This window comes from Phodopus roborovskii, unplaced genomic scaffold, assembly GCF_943737965.1.
Source record: "Phodopus roborovskii unplaced genomic scaffold, PHOROB, whole genome shotgun sequence".
Classification (NCBI taxonomy): Eukaryota; Metazoa; Chordata; class Mammalia; order Rodentia; family Cricetidae; genus Phodopus; species Phodopus roborovskii.
Genome location: NW_026126423.1, coordinates 1892367 through 1908417, shown reverse-complemented (window position 1 = coordinate 1908417; position 16051 = coordinate 1892367). Strand labels below are relative to the sequence as shown.

General features: G+C 37.0%; 1 protein-coding gene across 1 annotated transcript in view; it reads right to left on the bottom strand.

Moving 5' to 3' along the window:
- Bank1 (B cell scaffold protein with ankyrin repeats 1) overlaps positions 1 to 16051 on the bottom strand; it is a 239984-nt gene that overhangs the window by 3460 nt on the left and 220473 nt on the right. The window contains 3 exon segments of the mRNA XM_051185442.1: positions 2547 to 2576; positions 7281 to 7344; positions 9553 to 9752. Of these exon segments, the coding sequence (XP_051041399.1) occupies positions 2547 to 2576; positions 7281 to 7344; positions 9553 to 9752 (294 nt within the window).

Here is a 16051-nt window from a genome sequence, read left to right as displayed (position 1 = left end):
AAGATATGGTGGTAAAGGAATACTGCTGTCCAACACAGCTAACCAGCAGACCTCTAATGCTAATACAGTAAAAGGAAAAGGAAGACTCTAATCTAGCCATCCAAAAGAACAGGAAATAGCAAGCCCCTCTCAATAATAACTTCAAATGAAAAAAATGTTCTCAACTTTCTAACAAGTCACTAGCTCACTGATTGGATTTTAAAACAATATTTAATTGTCTGTTGTCTCCAGAAGTGCACTTACTTAGCAAAGGCATCGGAAAACTGAATGTGAAAGGATAGAAATCTACCACCAATCAAATGGAGGCCATAATAAGCAAGTATAGTAATTACTATGCTTGCTAAAGAAGACATCCCAGCAAAACTAGTCAGGGAGAGAAGGAGAGAGAAAGAGAGAGGGAGAGAGGGAGAGGGAGAGCCTCCATATTAACTAAGGGAACATTCACTAAGTAAATGCAGCACTGCATCTTGGTGTGTTATACAACACTAAAAGATCACATAGGTACCAGCACATTACTAGCAGGAGACTTTACTACTCTAATATTTATATAGATCTTTATATTGATTGTGTCACAAAGTAATCCTCATTAAATAAGTAAATAAACTGGGACATTTCCTTGTATTTATCAGACCACAATGGAATACAAATATAAACAAACAGCAAGAGAAACCTCAGAAATCACTCAAACACTTAGAGACTAAATAAATAACATGGTTTGGAATGAGTAGCAGGGCATTAAAGAGGTCAAGGGGGAAATCATTTTTTAATAGTCCAGACATAATTACAAAATCCAATAGTACACACTACCAGATCTGCTGGATTCAGCTAAGGCAGTCCTTAACGAAAGTTTGTAGCTATGAGCACTGGCAGTAAAAAGTAAGAGAAATCTTAAATAACCTAATGGTGTACCAGAAGACTCTGGAACAACAAGCCAAACCTAAACCCAGTGTGTGGCAAGAATAAAGAATGGAGCAAAAGTTGGCAAAAAAAGGGAGTAAAGGGATAGATAGTACACAGAGTAAATAAAGAGTTGGTTCTGTGAAAAGACAAAGAAGACTGACAAACATTTCCATAAAGAAAAGTCCAGGACTGAAAAGGTCACTGATAAATCCAGCCAAACTTTTCAGGAGGGTTTAAAGCCAATAATTCTCAAAATGCTCCAAGAAATACAAAGGAAAGGCAAAGTCTCACCCTCATTTTATGAGGCCTGTATTACCCTGATGCCAGAATGGAATACAACATGATAAAAGAGAACTTCAGACTAATATCCATGATGAATATATATGGAAAACTCTTAACAAAATTGAAGACCATGTTAAGAAGATCAAACACCATGACCAAGTGGATTGTACGTACAAATCACTTATGCAAATCATTAAGTATATTATTATTAAGTATAATATATATTAATATATGATATATAAATTGAGGACAGAAGTCACATGATCATCTCAGTAGATGCAGAAAAAGCGTTATACAAATTCATATGGTATCAGTCCTAGAGAAATTAGAAATAGGAAGAAAAACTCCAAATTAATAAAGACTATATAGCAAAGGTATAGTCAATATTGCACTAAATATGAACAATCTGAAAGCATTCATTCTAAAATATGGAAGATGATAAGAATAATCACTCTACTATTTTAAGACCCACTAGACAAGATAAAGACATAAAAAGATTAAAAGTAGAAAAGGGAAGTTAAATTATTACCATTTATCACATAATTCAATAATTAAGACCCTACAAACTCTACCAGAATATCCTGAGATCTAATAAACACATTGCACAATGTTGCAGGGTTCAAAACCAACTGACAGAATCCATTATTTTCCACATATATCCGTAATATCAAACCTAAGGAAGAAATTTGGAGAAAACATTTTACCCATAACATCTCAAAAACCAAACCAAAGCATAGGTAGTAATAAACAGAAGGAAGGAACTGAAAAGCTCTATATTGAAACTTTCCCCTCAGGAACCCAAGGAAAAACTGTATATGTTATCTTTCATATGTTGATACTGAGATAGGCTATGAAACAAACAAAGAAACAAACAAACAAACAAACGGGACCACGAGAGGGGGTAAAAGAGGTGTTGAGAAGGGGAGAGATCAATCGAACAAACATGCTATAAAAATGGAAAGGGGGCTACTGGAGATGGAGGAATATAAGTGGGGACCGTCAGGATAGGGGGAAAGAGGGGAGAAACGTCAGCAATGACAAAATCATGTTTGAAAATGCCATGATGGTATCTATCGCCCCATATGCTAAAGGATACAGACAGATGAAGAGCAAGAGCTTAAATTAGGTTCTAAAGGATACAATTAGCCAAATCACAGTGTCCTTTCTCTTCATTGTGATGGGACACCTGGTGCTGCTATAGAGGCACCACAGTTTTCTACTTGATGCCAGATGGTTTTGCCCATAAATGTGCAATCTATTCAAAGTTGTACACTGACACTAAACTACTAGGTTTATATCAATTATAAATATCTAATGCATACTTTGTTATAGTTTAAATCCTTAATTTAATACTTAACACTTACCACTTGGATGGTGCACAATGGTGAGTTTATCTACAAGACAAATAAACATTCGGTGAGGTTTGTTTGCTATTTATCCTAAGAGATCTTTTTATTGTCTTATGACTTTGTGTCTCTGAGGTGACCCAAATTTACAGCATATACTACAAATACTAATCCTTCCTCTGGATAATGTGTGAACCCAAGCCTCATTGTGTCTCTCTTCTCTGACTTGCCTGGAGGTGTTAAGGTTTGATTGTTGTTTGATGGCTACTGAAACCCTGCTTTCTTTAATAAGAGGTGCCATGGTTATGGTGTTTCTTCTCAGCAATAGAAATTCTAATTAAGATACCAGCTAGATTGAATTTAGAATACCTGAAGCTTTGAAATTGTTATACTCTAGCTATGTGGAGAAATGAACCTAAAAACTAGATTAAAGCACATTTTAGCTACCATTTTTTAGAGTACGTTCTGGACTTTAAGTAATGTGTTGGCAATCCTTTTGTTCAGTAGACTTCTCACATTCTCTGAGGCTCTCCATGAGCATTTTGGTATGCTACCATTTTAGTCTGGGGTCTGCATCATGGTGGAGAACATGGCCTACCATTGCTTTTGTTTACTACAAACTTCAGAACCCTCTGTTTTTCACATTTATGTTCTTTTCTGACAATCCTATGTAACCCCACTCAGTTAATTTAGCTCTGTTTATATTTTCTCTTCTTCCAGTTTCTCTTCTTCTCAATTATTATTCATTAAATATAGAAAATATTAAGTTTCTTAAAACTCACATGAGAAATAAATGTACTCTTTTAAATTTTATGATCATAAATTTCCCTCTAACTGCCTGTTAACTGCATTTTGCTTCATATTATGAGTTTTGGTATCCTGTTCACCATAGCTTTCAATGACTCTTCTTTTGATACAAGGATTATTTTTGAAACATTCAATTTGATTCTTAAATATTTTGGAATAAATCTGCAACACTCAGGGAACATTCTCTTAAGTTTTGATCTTCTGGAATGTACTGAAGCTTTTCGATGACTTAGCATGTGCTCCATCTTGATAGCCAACCCAGAACATCTTACACAACCATGTGAGCTTAGTGTTTTTATGCCTTACTCACTAAATGTCAGATGGGCTGAATTAGGTCTCTGTATCTTTACAGACTTCTGCAAATTGTTCAGTTAACTACTAAGAAAAATGTGAGGACATTCCCTGAGTATTGCCAAATTTTGCTTCATTGGCTGTGATAAAACTTATAAGCATACATGTAACATAGAAGACAGAAATATGCTGGCTGTTATGTCATTCTGCTGAACCTTTACCCTATCTAATGTATCCTTTTATCTCCTGCCATGGATTTTGTCTTCAGATTATCTTTTTTTTTGTTTATTTTATTTGTTTGTTTGTTTTTGTTATATTCCCTTCATTTAAAATATATGTTTTAGACTGCCTAAATTAAGGTATCTTTTTTTTTGTGCAGCATAAAAACATATTATTTTAAAATTAAGTGTGTAACCAATTTGCATTAAACACAATTATTGACTTTACTCAATTTACTATTCTGCTATTTTTGTTTTCTTGTAGTTTTGCTTATCTATTTTGTATATGTACCAATTTTGCATTTTTGTGATTTATTATTCATAATTAAATATTTTTAATTCTCTAATTAATTTCCTCTATCGATTTCCTAGGTTTACTTTTTTGTTATTTTATGTGTGTTTGCCAGCATGTGTAATAAATGCATGCAGTTCTCATATAGCCAGAAGAGGGAGACAGAACGCCTAGTAGAGAGTTGTGAGCCATCATGAGGGTACTGGGAAGCCGTGTGGGTGGGTGGCTTGCAGGTCTTCTGAAAGAGTAGCAAGTGCTCCTTATTATTGAGCCATATCTCCCTTATTTTTATTTTTAAGTTAGTAAAATATGCAAGCTCAATTTCTCAAACTAATTTGAGATAATAGATTTCTGCTTTATACTTCTCTTCATACTTCCCATCTTACCCTCTTCCTCTTGTTTTTAATTGAGTCTTTACATGCTACATGTTGAACTTTATCATGGATGTAATTTTACCTGATTCTAGTTAACTGCAGCCTCTGTTCTTTGTGGTACTGTTTCTACATTACATGCTCTAACCTATAACACATGTAAGTTTTGCTTTAAATAATTTACCAAAACACAGAAAACAGTCTATAGATAACTCATTTATACGATTTGAAGTGTTTTTGTCCCCTCAATGTGGATTTGGATTTATTTCTGTTACTATTTCTTTCTACCTATATGAAAGTCTTCAATGTTGGTTACCTTGTAATTTTTCTATAAATCCGTTAGTTAGTTTATCTAAAAACACCATTATTTCAGCAAAAGTTCCAAGACTATTTTCTCTGGAAGTGCTCTTTTCTTTTCAATGCAGCTCTTTGAAGGTATTACTACACAGTCTTCCAATTCTCCAGTGATTCTGACAAGATATTAGTGAATATCCTCAAGCCTTCCCTATCTATGTCATTCATCTTTTTTTCTAATATTAGACAAATTTTGTCAATCCACCCTCATGTTCAGTAATATGTGATATGCTGATTTTATCTATAAAAGTTTTCTTATATTTTAGTGTTGCTTTCAATAATTTCAACTTGGTTATTCCAATTAGTTTCTAATGTTCTCTTATTTTATATTATTTATCCTCCTAAAGCTGTCTTTTACATGAATTCAATATTCTTATAAGAGACACTTTAATGTTTAATGTTCTCTGCTACAATGGTCAACATGGGACTATCCGTTTATTACTACTGGTGGCTTTTGTTTTCTTCACTATGGATTCCTGTTCATTTTCATGTAATTTTTAATCACTCTTTTGGTTAGAATGTTGAGTATTACATCTCTTGTATACTGTGGATTCTGTGTAGGATCTTCTTTTGGTAGGTAGTTCAGCTTCTGATATGAATGTTCTAGTTTTGATTGTTGTTTTTCAGAAACCCCAAGGTATTTCATAAGGCCTGAGGTACAAATATGTTTCTCCCATGGTTTTAGAATTGACAAGACATATTGTGAGTAGAGATTACTCTGAGTTAGTGTCCTAATACAGGAGGCATTAGAAGTTTCAGAAAGCGTTAAGATGGGTCCAGTCTGGCAGGTCAGGAGCAAAGAACGGCCTTTGCCTAGCTCACTCAACCTTTCTCTCTGTCTTCTTTATTATATTCTTTTTCTTCTTCTTCTCCTCCTCCTCATTATTTATAATTATTATTATTTTGTTTTCAGTGCCCTGGAGTTGCTAGCTGTGCTCCTAGCACACTCACTCAGCTCATCTCTCAGCCACAGACAGATGCAAGTTCCTCCTATGTGACTCTGAGGCCACTCTTCTTCAGTTCAGTTCACACCCCTCCCCCACAATGTCAGTTGCATCAGCTGAGCTCTCCATGTTGTCAATCCCAGGACCGATGTGCCTGCTCTCTCACAGTAAATGTTTCTCTGGCAGACAGGTGGGCAGTGGTTAGATTCCCCGCATGAGCCTTGCCTGCCTAACAATAGCATCTTCACCTGCTTACTATCCACTTCTCAAGGTCACTTGCCTGCCTTTGATCACTATTAGTGTTTTATAAGGTGGGATTGCATGCTCCCTGTTGTTTGTTCCACTGTGATAGAAAAGCGAGCTGATTCACTGCTCAAACACTGGTGTTGATTTCTGAATTCAAATAAAAATGTGCATAATATTCTAATCTGTGTGTTTTTTTCAATTTCCTATTTTTGTATTTATAGATTATGGACAAAATCTGTCTACTATGACCACTGTAAGAAGCAGTAGTATTTAATATGTGCTCTTTAGATATGATAGATACTATTTATGTAATATTTCAGTAGGATTATTTATAGAATTTGTAATCTTATTAGTTTTTAAAATGGTATTTTTCCACATAATAATGTAAGTTTTTAGATCTCAGTTATGTATAAATTAATCTCTTCCTTATGTATAAATGAATCCCTTTCTTATGATAATTATTTTACAAACTATATAATTTAGAACACATTTATAGAAAGGAAGCTTAAAGTAGACGGCAACACAATAGCAGGAGAATAAATTTCAGAAAGTGAATTTCCACTTGATGAGCAAGCTAAAGGCTATGTAATATTTACATAGAGTGGGTAGAGAGGGTTTTGTTAAGCGCTAATTTTCTGTGGGAGAAGAGAGACTTGGGGAAAGAGTGGCCATATAACTGTAGTGCAATTTACTTTCAATTCTGGAATGTATTATTCATCTTTGGAGAAGATTTGCCATCTTAATGGCATTGGTCTTTGACCCCAGTTGTTTCCTCAGGGCAACTGTTAACTATCACAAGGGAAACCTGCATTGTCAGGCAACATGTGGTTATGATGAAAGGCCAACCTCAGCAAGACAATTTGAAACAATCCACATGTGGACAGTTGTGAGACTTGGCTGTACTAGGAATGACCTACCTGTTTGATGCCCACACATAATGGTCAATGAAAATACACTGGGAAAAGAATGGTATTATTTGTTAGTTACCTAGGAGTCAAATGGAAGTAGTGAGCCTTAGTTGGTCAATGTGAGTCAGTAAAGGACTCTTGAAGGGATGTGTGAATAATCCCACTTTGCAGAGAATGAACTGGAGAGATTGAGTCTCCAGCCAGAGAGTGGGAAGCAAGGAAATGTATGGATTTGAACTGAAGTCTGTTTGGATCTGTAGTTAACTACATTTTCTCCCCAGCCACACTGTCATTTTTGAGTAGCAGGCAACTTTTACTCACCATAGGCATTTTCATCTTCTGGCCTTTTTCCAACAATGCTGTCTCTAAGCTGGCGTATTTTTTCCTTAAAGTACAGAACACAGATTTTAAGATTTAAAATCTTTAATGGGACAAAATGAAAGCTTTTCTTAGTGTAACCAGTGCCCAAACCACTACTTAGTAGTAGGTTGCTACTTAAGATGCCTAAAAGCATCTTTGGTACCTCATACATAATCTTATTCTTCATGAAGGAGATGTACAATGGTGTAGCATCCTCTTTCACAGAGATTGAAACTAAGGTGCAGGGAGGATAAGCAATTCATTTAATCACAGCTGTATGCAGGAATTGGAGGCTGAGTTTAGCTGCATGCCTACACCTGTGTGATTCAATTGACTGAAGAGCTAAGCTAGAATGCTGTAGCTGAATGCCTCCTGGGCCCATCTACAGCCTCCGTGTGGTACAGCCTTTCCTGGTACTCTATTATTAACAAAATTAAGGGCCCAGGGGAAAATACTATGAAACTAGATTCTCAGAATATGTGTGATCTTTGTTTTCCAAATATTCTGCTCAGCACAACTGCTATCATTTTAGTAGAAACAAAAAGCACACTAGCATGCCATACATTTCTTGAGAAGAAAACCTAAGAGAGTTCCTCGCCCCCCTCAGGAAGTCTTCTTTCCTGGGGTTAATTCCATGGTTTTGCAGATGATCCCCTCTGAGTGGAGTTGGGTGCCTTTGGCAAGGTCTTCAGCTTTGTCACACGTCATCTGCAGGGCTGGGTGTCTGCATGGCTGTGACTCTTCCCTGTTCTTCATATTCTTTGGATACATATGTGAAAACGAGGCATTTTCCCCAGAAAAATCCTCCACCAGCCATACCTTGTCACAATAACCACTGATAAAAATTCATTTCCAGAATGCAAATGAATATGTTTGTAGCCAGAGGGGGGATATGGAAAAGAATATGAAATATGGGGGAGTGTGTGCACATGTATGGATGTCTTAAATATTTCCTCATGAATATAAACATACAAGCAAACAGAAACAACTGAGTGTTTCAGGAAATGATTAGGGAAGTAATTTCTAAGAAGCTGGATTACACAAAACTGAATTGAAATCTTTGTTTTTGAAGGGATTGATAAGGGTAAATATATGTAGTTTCTGGGAACAAAATGAGTTGCATGGGCTTGTAATTGAACACATTTTACTACATTTTAGGGTTAGAGTGACTGTGACAGTTAGGATATTGGTAAGAATAGAGAAACAATGTTGTCATTCTTGTCATTGTGTTCCTGACAGAATACTGGTAAGAATAGAGAAATAATGTTGTCATTCTGTTCCTGAGCAATGCACAGGTACAGAACTGCACCTTCCACTCTCTTTAGCATTAGTTTGGAAAAATAATTGCCTTTGATTAGTATTGTGAAACCTGGACCATTTTCAGCCACTGATTGGCAACCAAACCTGCCCTTCTGGGTAGGTGGTTTCTGACAAGCTATGATCTCAAATGTGTTTGGAAAGTCCTCGCCTACACTGCTTTGGCCAATATGCCATATTGTTTGAAATCTCATCATAGTGACTCATTTTTCTATTGTTAAAAACTACTTGTTTTTTTTTTTTTAATAAAAATCATCCCTTGGTAGAGGTAGAATATTCAGCTAATATGAGCTTCCTGTACTTTGTCCTAACTTGGCTTATTAAACGTGTTTAATCAAGCAGCTACATTACAACTACGGGTTCTGAGGTAAGAAGGCTTCCTGCCATGGAAAGAGTAGAACATTAAAACATTTGGGGAGTGGGAAAACCTATGAGATAAGTAGACTATGCAGCAGGTATCTCTTACTGAGAGCAGTTAAGGTGTCATAGGTGACCTATTTTATAAGGAACAAGTTATTAAAATTAACCATACTTAAGACTAAATGCTTGATGTGACATCAGTTAATTTTTGTCTGTTTAAGTCTGGTCTGTTATACGTTTTAGCGTGCTGAGAACCTGTTGTTGTGAAGGTGCTTAATCTTAATTTTAACAATGAGATAAAACAAATGTTCTCTCTACCCAAGATAGGATTTGTAAACAGCTTTGATGCATGGGTTCCAAGACTGAGTTAACATAAATGAACTTAGCAGTGAAAATTTGGATATTATTTTCAAGGATTTAGTTGATTGTTGCAAACATCTTTTTAGTGGCTAGTTAAAAAGAAAAGATTAGTTGTCCATATGTCTTGTGAGGACTAAGCATTTAAAGAGTGTAGGGAGATCCATAAGTGAAAGAATGTTCCAGAAGATCATATTACCTGTTGAATCATTTCCAGACTACTCTTTCCCAACTGCCAACGTTTAAATTTCTCTAGAGCTTCATCCATAGACATTTTCCCATTCTTGACTTTTTCCTGCAGGAGGATCAGTTCTTCCTGCCCAAGGATCAGTTCTTCCTGCCCAGTGGTCACATAACCCTTTGCACTAGAGAAGGTTGGACCCTCCGTTCGAGCTTTGTCTGTAACAGAAGAAGATGGTGTTTTAATAGGAAATTAACAATTGAAAGACTGAGGTAAAACCATTCTACATAATAACTCATCAGGGTTTTCTCTTACATATATTCACAGTTGAAGAAAAAGCTAGCATAAATGTTTTGTTTCACTCTTTAAGAGAAGTTGTCATTGTGTAACCCAGGTTGACCACATACTTCAGATTCTCCTACCTCAGCCTCCAAAGTATTGATATCTCAGGCCTGTGACACTATCTCTAGACAGCAGCAAAATATTTTAACATATTGTATTTCCTTTTATGGATGGTAGGACCTAGCACCTGCCTTGTAGGTAAAAATAATCATTTTATTGTTGTAAAACATAAGGGCCAATGATGTGCTAGTTGTAGAAAATACAATCTCCCCATTTTTTTTTTTGTGGGAAGTAAAATGAGAGAATGTGGATAGGGAATCAATAGTGCCTAAATAGAGGAGCACAGGGTCTACCTCCTCTTCCCAAAGGGAACAAGAGTCAAAGGTGGTAGCTGTCCTTTGAGGTAAGAGACTATCAGGGAGCTATGAAATTCATCCGGGCAGAACCTGAAAGCTTTGAAAACCTGAGTTGCAGAATGAAATAAGAGCAAAAGGAGCCAGGACCTACAACCCTCACTGCTTAGTGGGGAAGGGAGACTCAGAGGAAAACCGGGCTGGAAGAGTCTCAGCAAATCTCATTAGTACAGACACTGCTAGTCTCAGCTCCTGAAGACTGGCTATTATTATCAAGAAGGTCATTTAGGGAAGTCATATAGGGCTTTCACAGTGGTTTATCATTGGAGGAAGAACTCCTATATCCCCAGTAACCCCAAGAGCCCACACTGCTGTGGCAAGATGTCATCATGTGAAGGCAGCTATTGTCTGAATTATATTGACCTCTAGGGGACAAAGACCTGTGCATATCCCAATATCTGGTACCTCAAAGATACCCTACCACACTAGCAAAGGGACTGTTGCCTCATAGACCCAACCTGACCTAGCAGGATACAGATGATTCTGGACCTTGCACTTTAAAAGACAAATTATATGACAATAACTATAAAGTGTGTATGTGTGTGTGTGGGGAGGAGGCCAAAAAACAAACAATGATCTAAAAGACCCATGTAAATGAAAATTGCAAAATTTCCAACATAAATTACAGATAAAACATTACAGCATGAAAAGTCCACCCTTGTTCATTGACTAGAAGAAAGAATGATATAAAATATCCATATAACTCAGAACTGTCTTGAGGTTCAAATAGAGTCATCATCAAAATATGAGGACATCTTTCACAGAACTAAAAGAAAATACAAAAATTCATATGAAAGCAAACCACAAAGTACAAATGAAACTGGAGCCTATCATGTTAAATAAAGTAGGATACAGCATGGAGAAAAACTGCATGTCCCCTCCTGATGGGAGATGTCACTCTGTATTTGTTTCTCTTATTGATTAATGAAAAAGCCCTGTTGACCAATAGGAAAGCAAGATAGACAGGACTAGGAGACAAGGAGGATTCTGGGAGAGGTAATAGAGTAGAGTCAAGATGTAGAGACTTGAGAGAAGGTCCGGACCCTCTCTCTGGTAAGATAAGACCACACAGAAACACTCAGATTAATATAAATGGGTTAATATTTAAGACAGAGATAGCCAAAAAGGAATGCTAGTAACAGGCCAACAGTTTTATATCTAATACAGTATCTCTCTGTGTTATTTGAGGCTGACACAGCTGTGGGACCAGGCTGGTGGGAATACTGCTGGTAATACCCTCCCATCTGAGATTGCTATAAAAATCAGTTGAAAGATATAATTCACAGTAAAACTTGCTGGGAAGTAGAAGAAAGGAGGGGGCACGTGGAGGTTGATGAATGGGCACAAAGCTAGAGAAAGTAACAAATTCTAATGTTCTACAGAACAGAGGGGGGATGGATATAGTATACAATAACCTACTGTGTACTTTATGAGAGGAGGCTAAAGCTTGAACACACAAAGCAATAATAATGAAACAGAAACATTAATTCCCCTGATTTTTATCAGTATGTAATGTATATGCACAATGAGCTATCACACTGTTCCAAAATGACTAGGGAGAAATAACTATTTGCTTTCTTGATCATAACACAGTATATACATATATCAGTTCTCATACTGTCTCCCACAAATTTGTGAAGGTGACAAAAACAGTAAATTATAATAAAGAGATTATATGGACAAATGACAGTGTAAAACCTGCCACCTAGTATTAATGTCATTAATATTAAACACAGGTTGAAGAAACACTATCTCTAATTTTGAGAAAAGTATCTTAGTTAAAAAAAAAATCTAAGAGTCACAAAAGACTTAGGGTCATTTGAAACTTTATCTTTGGAAGTAAATATGTACTCTCTTTGTAATGAAAAGCTGTCTTTCCCAAAAGATCATTATTTTGAGGTTACCGTGTGTGTGTGTTTTTTTTTTTTTTTTTTTTTTTTGTGTAGCACAGATTAGAGAACCCAATGTCCTAGCATGAGACCTGGAGGTTAAAGCGGGGAGCCTGAAGGCAGGACACAGGAAATTCATTTACCCCCGTGTCTTTGGGGGGATGTATGGACCTTGCAGACCACCGCAATCCCTGTTATCAAGTGATAGCACATTTGTGCCACCTGCCTGGCCTTGGGACTCATCTGAGTTCTCAACTTCTTGGTCACTGTAATGTCTCAGGAGAAGCACTTTCTTAATAAGCTGTCACTTCTGACTATGCCCATTGTATAAGGACAGAAAACCACCTAGTTCAGTTAGTGTTTGGTTTCCTAGCCCTGGGAGGAAGACCCACTAATCTTTGGGAATCCTTCTTAAAAGGAAGAAACTGGACCATCGTTCAGTCATAGTATCAAAGAATTGGGAGATTTGGGAGCGGTGCTCTTGTCTAGTAGTGTGGTCACTGTGAGATTGAGTTGAAGATGGTTTTTCTGGAAGAAAGACATTTTAAGTTTTAGGCATTACTTTTAACTACCCTGAGGGTGCCCAAGCTTAGACTGCGTGGAATGACCTCTAATGTCCATTTCAGTTTTGAAAGAGCCTCTCACAGTGAGTCCAGCATGAGGAACACTGGAAGAGTCTGCCGGATGGTTTCCTTGAATTAAATCGTCTCCACAGCCAGTCATTCTGCTTTCCTGGAGGGACTTCCTTCACTTTTCAGAAGTTCATTCCCCCAGAACTAACAAGATGTCAATAGATTCTACACTCTGAATCTTCCTGCAGGGATGATAGAACACAGAATCCCAGGAGAAATGGAGAGTGCAAGCCAGCCAGAGGGCTAACTGGCTGAGCAGGGAGAAGCACAAAGAGCTGTTGAGATCTTGCTTTTTCTACCACTTGCTATTTATAGGCTTCCACACAAATTTGACTCCCAAGATGCAGGTTCCTATGGCATCTATGTGCCCTCTTGCCGGAGCAGAAGGGCAGCATCATTATTGGAAGCTATACCAGTTAGGCATCATCGCGTTTCTGCTGTCCCTTTGCCTGAGCCAGATCCATTTTTATCTCAAGTAACCCATGCAGCTACATTTTCTGTGTTCACAGAAGGTATCTCCAGTAAACTATTCTCAGGAAAGTGCCAATTGCAATTTTTCTCCACATACAGGCTTCACTGAATTAAAATACTGCATCTGGGGTGTTGAGATAGTTCATGAGGTAAAGGTACTTAGCTCCAAGCCTAGAGAAATGAACCTGACCCTTGAGACCTGTGTAAGGTAGGACAGAAGGACTGCACAAAGTTGTTCTCTGACCACACACATGCTGTGAACCCCCCCAACACATACAGATTAATACAGAACTGAATCCTTTTAATAATATACCTTTCAATTGCTCCATCTAATTTCTTTTAAGTCGTAAGTAGGATATCAGTGCAGTAGGAAATATGTTCTGGTCCTTAATAATTCCACAAATACAACAGAAAGGCCCTGCCTCCCCCACAAAGTCTCCAATTTCAAATCCTAAAAGTGAGCTGCTTGTGGACAAGCTAATTTTCCACAAACCAGATTTTCCTCCTCATGTGAAATATAATAAAGCACCTGCCTTGATCAATTATTATTAGGCATGACAAGCTCCAAAGAAAAATGATCTGGAACTTTTGCTACCTTCTCATTCATGGCAGGCCCATTATTCTAAATGTGGGATCTGTAAATTTTAGTAATGTTGATAGGTTCCTTTATTGCATCAAGGCTACCATTTAATGGAGATTGTAATGGTAGTATTTCTTCCATCCAAATTTTATATTTCTGCTTACTATTAGAAGATTTAGTATGATCTTTACATCATTTTCATCAAGATGCTTTTGACATACTGTTGGCTGCATGTTTGAAACCCTTACTGTAAAAGCCTCAATGGTATAGTTCCTTTTTGTGGTTTTTGGTTTTTTGAGATAGTTTCTCTGTGTATCAGTTCTGGCTGTCCTGGAACTAGCTCTGTAGACCAGGCTGGCCTTGAACTCACAGAGATCCACCTGTCTCTGCCTCCCAAGTGCTGGGATTAAAGGTGTGAACCACCACTGCACAGCTGGTTTAGTTCCTTTTAATTTTTTCTAGTCTCTTTCCATTTGATTTGAATACTGTTCATAGAAGCAACAAGTAACCTATTATAGGAATATTTGAATGGGTAGAGCAGGTCAGAAAGTATTGCACTGAATTTCAGTTAGTGAGTTATTAGCAAGTTTTTTACTGTAATGTTGGAAAGAAACAATTTACGAGGCCTTGCTATTGGGTAACAAGATTAATGTAAAGTATTTATTTGATTACTATTATGCAACTACAAAGAATGTACTAAAAATGATGACAGCTCCATTCAAGGGCTTATTCTATAGTGACACAGACATGATTAAAACACATACACAGAAGAGAAATAAGCATCAAAGGAAAGATTAGTACATATTCAAAGATGATTATTGGTAAGAGAGTATTTTCTTACAATCAACAACTTTCTGTAATGATACTATATAGTAAGAAAAATATTTCTCTTTCCCAGTAGGCTTCTCTCATGGAGCATGTACTATTCTGGTCCTCTGGTTCTTGAAGGGTATGCATTGCAGTAAGAATTACTCCACATTATAAAGACCATTCGGCTCAATTTTTATCTATTCTTTTTTTCTCCTTTTCCATGGTGTATGGTGCGTGTTGTGCGAGTGTGTGCTTGTGTGTGTGTATGTGTGTGTGTGTGTGTGTGTGTGTGTGAAGGCCAGAGGTCAATGTCAGTTTTCTTCTTCAATTGCTTCTCTACCTTATTTTTTGGAGCACTGTCTCTCACTGAATCTAGAATTTTCTATTTTGGCTTAGATTGCCTAGCCAGCAAGCTCCAGGGTTCTGCCTGTCTCTGTGCTCCTGGCACTGCCATCACAAATACACTTCTCTACCCAGCTTTTATGTGGTGCCTGGCATCTAAACTCAGCTCCGTGCTTGTACAACAAGCACATCACATGAGTGAGCTCCATGGCCATTTCCCTTTTCATGGTAAAAAGATTTATATGTTCCACACTGTACTTTCACAACAAATTAATTTTTAATACTGCAAAGAAATCCTTGGTGATTTGACTTAGTCAATGGCCAGATTTAAATCTGAGTGTTTTTGTTAATACACAAGAACTGAGCTCCACAGGGTAAGATGAGAGATACCTGGACTGTAGATTTATTTTTAAATGATAAAGCTTCATCTCCCTAACTTGAGTGATGCACATACATTTTTTATTGCTTCATTGTGGTTATTTGTTTTAGGCCACGTTTTCTCCTGTCACTTAGAAGAACACACATGATTATCTCGCATTAGTAGACTTCTCAGAAATAAGTATTGTGCATGTCTTGGTTCTTCATTTTGAGCATTCCTTTTCTCTTTTTCTTGATTCAAGATTGCACTGTTGTTCACTGCTCTTTCCTCTTAGTCTTCCAGCCCAAGAATCTTTTGTTGTTCCCTGAAGCATGGTTTTATATGACTTCATTCAATCCCAAAGTCTATGTAGTCAAAGAAGTATCTGTCCATTCTGTTCTTGGATACTAGTTTTCTAGCATTGGTACATATCAGACGTTCAGAATGGTCTCCCACATGTCTTTTTACAGGCACTGCTGTTTATTTTTTTGTGATAGATTTTGAATGTGTTTTCTTTCTCTCTTCTTTTAGTTTTTTGAGTATAAACATGTTTAAACCTGTGGATCTTTCTACCACTCATATTTTCCTAGAGGGCATTATGTCACTCTCAGTAGTAGGGAGGTGACCTTACTGTGGCAGTTTTGGCAGTATTACATTACTTAAAACAAACAGTCATGAAA